This window comes from Corvus cornix, chromosome 1 (genome assembly GCF_000738735.6).
Source record: "Corvus cornix cornix isolate S_Up_H32 chromosome 1, ASM73873v5, whole genome shotgun sequence".
Classification (NCBI taxonomy): Eukaryota; Metazoa; Chordata; class Aves; order Passeriformes; family Corvidae; genus Corvus; species Corvus cornix.
This window is the reverse complement of record NC_046332.1, coordinates 28,377,753-28,383,552: the sequence shown is the minus strand read 5'-3', so window position 1 is coordinate 28,383,552 and position 5,800 is coordinate 28,377,753. Positions and strand designations below refer to the sequence as shown.

At 56.2% G+C, this 5,800-nt stretch overlaps 1 protein-coding gene across 1 annotated transcript; it reads left to right on the top strand.

Moving 5' to 3' along the window:
- Positions 1-742: 742 nt before the first annotated feature.
- On the top strand, positions 743-2,432 carry RBP5 (retinol binding protein 5). Its single transcript, XM_010396132.2, has 4 exons — positions 743-919; positions 1,180-1,358; positions 1,832-1,933; positions 2,298-2,432. Exons 1-4 carry the CDS (start codon positions 847-849, stop codon positions 2,349-2,351), a joined length of 408 nt encoding a protein of 135 aa, XP_010394434.1. The 5' UTR covers positions 743-846; the 3' UTR covers positions 2,352-2,432.
- The last annotated feature ends 3,368 nt before the right edge of the window (positions 2,433-5,800 follow it).

Here is a 5,800-nt window from a genome sequence, read left to right as displayed (position 1 = left end):
ACGGCGGCACCTCCGGCAGCCGCGCCCCGCCCGGCCCCGCCCCGCACTGCAGCATGACGTCACGGGCCGCGGGGGGCGCAGCCAATGCGCGCGGCCGCCGCGCCAGGTGCTGCGGGACGGGGATGCGGGATCGGCATGCGGGATCGGGATGCGGGATCGGGATGCGGGATGGGGATGCGGGCGGGGCGCGCCCGCCGCTCCTCTCCTCCCCACTGCGGGCCGGGCAGGGCGCGGAGCGCGGCGACGGCCGCGGGCGCCTGCCCAGGGAAGGGGGGGGCTTCAACACCGGGGCGGCTGCCGAGGGACGCGGAGAGTGTGGAGATCGGGGGGATGCGGGGGCGAGGGTCTGCACACCGCACCCGGAGCCCGGGCTCGGGCTCGGCAGAGCGGAGCTGCCAGCCTGCCGCCGCCTCTCCTCGACGGGGTGTCCGCGCCGTGGGGAGCGCAGGCCGGGGCACTGCTCCGACGAAGCTCGCAGGCACCAGCGTCACGGTGTGAGGAAGGGCCAGAGAGGGAGGGTTCCTTGGCGCTGGTTGGAATCCCAGAGTTTAATACGAGCAGCCCCCGAGGAGGGCGGACGGTGAGGAGGTGACACGCCGTCCTTACGTCCTGCCCAGCCGAGGCGGAGATGCCGGAGCAGGGGCCGTCCCGGCCCTTTCCGCGCCCCCCGCCGCGGGGACTCTTACTGCGGCGGGGGGGCGCGGGGATCGGGCCGCCCCGCAGCGCTTCCCGCACCGCGGGAGAGCCACCGGCCCGCCCGGCGAGCCACTTTGGTCCCCGCTGCGCGCCTGCCCCGCTGCTTGCGCTCCTTCCTCCGCGCCGTCCGCCCCGTCCCTCTGCCCCGGGATGCCTCCCAACCTCACCGGCTATTACCGCTTCGTCTCCCAGGAGAACATGGACAATTACCTGCGGGCTTTAGGTAACGCTCCCTTCTCTGTCGCGCTCCCTGCTCTCCTTTAGCTCCGTTTTGTGTCTCCAAAAAGTTAAGAGTCGGAAAGGGGAAAGAGGAAGGGAGTTGGGAACTCTCTGGTCTTTCTGTCTCCTATCATCACTTTGGCGCTGTGGTGGTAGGGGAAAGGAGGTACCATGGTTGATGTTCCCTGGCTGAAAGAGTGGAGGAGCTCTACTGGATGAGGGGCCCAGGTTGTCCACACATCTCCCCTCTCTCTCATCCTCCAGATATCAACGTGGTCTTGCGAAAGCTGGTCTGCCTACTGAAGCCGGACAAAGAGATTATCCACACGGGAGATCACATGGTCATCCGCACCATCACCTCCCTGCGGGACTATGTTATGGATTTTGACGTGGGAGTCCAGTTTGAGGAAGACCTGGGACCCGTGGATGGACGCAAGTGCCAGGTGAGAAACCGAAACAGAGCAGTTTCACAGGGGAGTGGGGTGTGCTAAGAAGTTCAGGGACTTGCTCAGCTTTTGACTCAATAACTAGTTGAGAACCAAGCCTAGAGCTGGCATGCCCCTGCAGGTCCAGGAGTAAGTGGTTCTATGAGTGAATCACTCACTGCAAAGAGAATGAGCAGCAAAGAGCCAGAAACCGGTACTCTGGGAGCCAGAGGATATTATCCTCTGGAGCAAAGTCCTGAAAAGATAGAATGTCAGCTCCTTTGGCAGAACTCTGTTGTTGCACTCGGAAGCCAGAGGGTCATTCACCTCCCACAAAGACCATCAGTCCCAAGCAGCCACTAAAGAAACACCAGACTGGGGATTGCATTTGAAATCGTGTCTGAGAGGAACAGCCAGTGTCATTGCTGGAAACACGTGTTGCCCTGATCCGCTTGTCTCAGGACCATGTCTTCCCCTCTCCTTTCTTTCAGACAACCGTCTCCTGGGAGGGGGATCAGCTGGTGTGTGAGCAACTAGGAGAGAAGAGGAACCGAGGCTGGAGGCACTGGTTGGAGGGGGACCGGCTGCATCTGGTGAGGAGGGGTCCAGTGCAGCTTGCAAAATCCCGATCACAGCGAGTGGGGGGGACATAATGCAGGTGCTGTGGGCTCTGAGCCCTGCAGTTTTCTTCCACCTTCTCTCAGACTTCATCCCCGGCTCTGCGGGGGCAGCCACCGCTTCACACAAACATCCGCCTTCAGGGTTTAAAAGTTAAAGTTCAACAAAGGCGATGTCCCTTCCCTGCCCTGCAGCCGGACCTTCTGGGGCTTTGGGAGGGTCAGCTGTGCATCAGCGTGTGGCCTGTGAGGCTCCAGCCAGCAGCGGGAGGGCTGGCAGAACAGGGGAGAGACACGAGGGGATCCAACCTAAACTCCTCTTTGGCCCCCCTTTTCCCAGCGCATGACTGCTGAAGATGAGGTCTGCGTCCAGGTTTTCCAGAAGGTGAAGTGAGCGCTCCCCGCAGAGATGCCCGGACGGGACCCGCGCTCCCCAGTGCCAGAAAGAAAAAGAAACAAGACCCGAGCGAGCCGAGCCGCCCGTAGCAGCGTGTTTTCTTGAGCCTCGCCCACCGGGCCGGCCGAGGGTCACGGCGGGGCCGGGCCGGCGGGGAGCGGGAGGCGGGGAGCGGGGTGGGCCGGGCGGGGAGGGCGCTGGGCCGCCGGCGGCGCGGAGGCTCCTTTCAGAATAAGAGCGGGCGGGGAGGAGCGGGGCGGGGGCTGCCCCGCCGCCGGCCCGGCCCCCGCAGCTCCGCTCTCCTCCTGCCGCCCCCACCGCTGCTGAACCCCGCGATGCCCTCCGGGGATGGGGGGGGGGGGTCAGTGCCCGAGTGGGCAAGGGTAGCTCAGGCTGCCCCTTCTCCTGCAGCCACCAATACCTGCCGTCTTTTCTGGTCCTCTGGGGATGCTACATTCTTCCCGGGATGCTGGGGTCATAGAATCATGGAATGGTTTGGGTTGTAAGGAGGTTAGAGATCATTTAGTTCCAGGCCTCCCCTTTCCTTCCCCCCCCCCCGCCATGGAATTCAGGAAGAATTTCTTCAGGGAAGGTGTTTTCAAGCATTGGGATGGGCTGCCCAGGGAGGTGGTGGAGTCACCATCTCGGAGGTGTTCACGAAACGATTGGATGTGGCACTTACTGCCATGGTCTATTTAAAAAGGCTGATGATCAGTCAAAGGTTGGACTTGATGATCTTGGAGGTCTTTTCCAGTCTAAGTGATTCTGTGATTCTGTGATGCATTTCACTTAGATCGAGTTGCTTAAAGCCTCATCCAACCTGTCGTTGAACACTTCCAGGGATGGGGCAGCCACAGCTTCTTGAGATCCTCAAGGAGGATGGGTAAAAAGCAGAATTTGTCCTTCAGAGTGTAGGATTCTCATGTGATAGCGTGAAGTGTGAGGGCTGGAGTAACCAGCCACATGTTCACTGTGTTCCTGAGAAGGTCCCATGGGTGAGGAAGGGTCTGGATCTCTTCCTGGAGTAAGAAACCACAGCCACCACCTCTAGCCCCAACACTCCTTCTGGCATTCTTGGCAGGGTCTCCTCATGACCATCGTAGCTCCACTGGTTCTCAGCTATCTGCAGTTGGAGACCAAGGGGCAGAACCAAAGGAGGTGAGGTCTCCTGAAAAGCCAGACCCATGCCACAAAGAGAGGTGTTCTTTAATGATGACACCTGATGGGATGGGCACGAGTCCACAGGCAGTTACTTCTGAAAAATGCTTGTGGTTGCCCTCCAACAAAAGGTTGAAGGGGAGGGTACACAAAAACATGCAGCTACTGACACCACAGAGAACCAAGAGATTTGCAGATTTTGAAAATATAAGCCCTTTTTTAAGCTGAAAAAATGTTTTTTTTCTGCCAGCAGCTCATTTAAAAATAGTGTTTTCTGGAGAGCTTCTTTTCAGAGAACTGCAAAAATGAGTGCCATGAGAAAAGCATTACTTCAGAACATGTGATAAGCAAAGGGTTGGGGAGCTGCAGCTGTGCCTATAGTGTCAACCTCTGACTCTTTACAGTTGTATCTGAGGACATAGGAGGCAGCAGCACCCTGTCAATATCCATAACCCACAATTTGAGTGCCGCAATCAAACCCAGTGAGCAATCAGAGCCATGCCATCCAGCGTGTCTGCTCTGTGCTGACCTCCTTAACCCATCACTCCTTCTATTACAAGGAACCTCTACATGATCTTTGTTGTATCATGAAGTTGCAAAAGGCAGTGGTTTGACTGACAGCAGCTAGAGCTGGTCCCACTGTTGCCCTCTTCACACTCTTCCATGCCACAAGAACGTCCTCTGAGCTGCTTCTGATGCCCAGCACCAAGCTCGCCTCACCATGTCCAGGTTGGTGTCTTCCAGACTGTGTGATCAACAACTAATCAGCTCGTTCCAGGCCCTGCACCACAAGCTGGTACAAACTCTGCTCTCCTGAGCCTACATTCCAGCTGGATAGCAGACACTATTGCCTTCAGGTGATTAGCCAGACTCTCCCACTGGCCTGCCAGCCATCCACATAATTTTCCTGTAAGCCTGTGAGGTGATAGGGCAAGTAGATTGCTTCTGACTCATTGCCAGCCATCATATATCCATGACAGCCTCTCTTCTTGAGGAAGCGTCTGATTGTGCCAGAGCCATAGATAAGAATCATACTCACTTGATGTGGTCCACACTAATGGTAGTCATAGGGGATAGTGCTGGAACCTATTCTAGGGCTTCAGGTAGTAACTACCAGCATTAATAATTCAGTTTTTTTCTTTTGTAATCATGCTATAGGTGTGATGCCTAAGTCAGATGGTGACTTTACCCAGCAGTACTGTATTGCTGAGACACGAGGCTATGGGAAGTGAGGATGCCACTGTAAGGCAGAGGAAAGGTGTGATATTGGGAGGTCACAAGTGGGAGGAGGTGTGACGTTGGTGAGTGGCTGCAGAACTGTGTACCCCTCAGGGTATTACACTTGGCTTTACTCCTTGATTTAGAAGACACAGAAACAGGCTGCCAAGATGCTGCTGTTGCTCACCATCTCATACCAGGGAAAAACCCACTCTTAGAGTTCTGAACCTTCTTTTGGTCTCTGTCATCCTCTCCCTATCAGCTAGAGCTGCAGGAGCAACATGATTTGTCTGAAAGAGTGCTGAGCCATTGGATAGCACGGGCCTGACTGCGTGAAAGCCAAGCCCAATGGCAAAGTGTCCTAGACGGCTCAAACTTTGGGTACTTTGGGCAGTCAAACCAAGGGGGTTGAAGGTAGAGTGCCCTGGGAAACCAGCTCAGTATTTATAGGTGAGCCTGGATCTGCAGCCCTGCAGTGCTGTAGGGTAGGTGGTGTAGCTGTAGGAGGCCAAACAGAGGTACTTCTCTGTCCTCCTTGCTTCAGGTTTGAGGATAAAGTGTCCAGCTCCTTCTTCTCTGTGGATGAGAGGGTCTGGTCCACATGTCAGACAATAATTTCACAGCTTCTGAGGCTGTAGAGCAGGTTTCCTTCCAATGACCTCCTCCAAGACACAGTATTCAAAGAAGGGTTCTTGCTCCACGAGAGGATGTTGGCATCTTTGACCATGCTGAAGATCTACAATTTCTTTACTTTGCTCTGATATTGTCTGAGTTTATTGTCCAGACCACTTGTAATGCAGGTGAGGCAAGCAGGCAGCAAACAGGTGATCGTTTAGGCATTCTGGTTTCTACATGTGTTCCGTGGTCCTACAGGAATTCTTCCCCTAAGAAAAGGTGGGCACATACGTCCTTCCAAGGTAAAACCGGTACCATGGTATTTCCTGGCTCCAGCCTAACGTGAAGAAGAGGATTGCGCAGAGCATCTGAAGGGGAACGCCACCAGTGGGAGCACTGGAGTAGGATTGGGGATGTAGGTGTGTCCCCAGCCAACCAACAGCGCTTCTCCAGGC

Coding starts and splice junctions, on each gene's coding strand:
- RBP5 (XM_010396132.2), top strand. CDS start 847: ATGCCTCCCAACCTCACCGGCTATTACCGCTTCGTCTCCCAGGAGAAC. Junction 1,359..1,831: donor TGGATGGACGCAAGTGCCAG/GTGAGAAACCGA, acceptor CCTTTCTTTCAG/ACAACCGTCTCCTGGGAGGG. Junction 1,934..2,297: donor AGGGGGACCGGCTGCATCTG/GTGAGGAGGGGT, acceptor CCCTTTTCCCAG/CGCATGACTGCTGAAGATGA.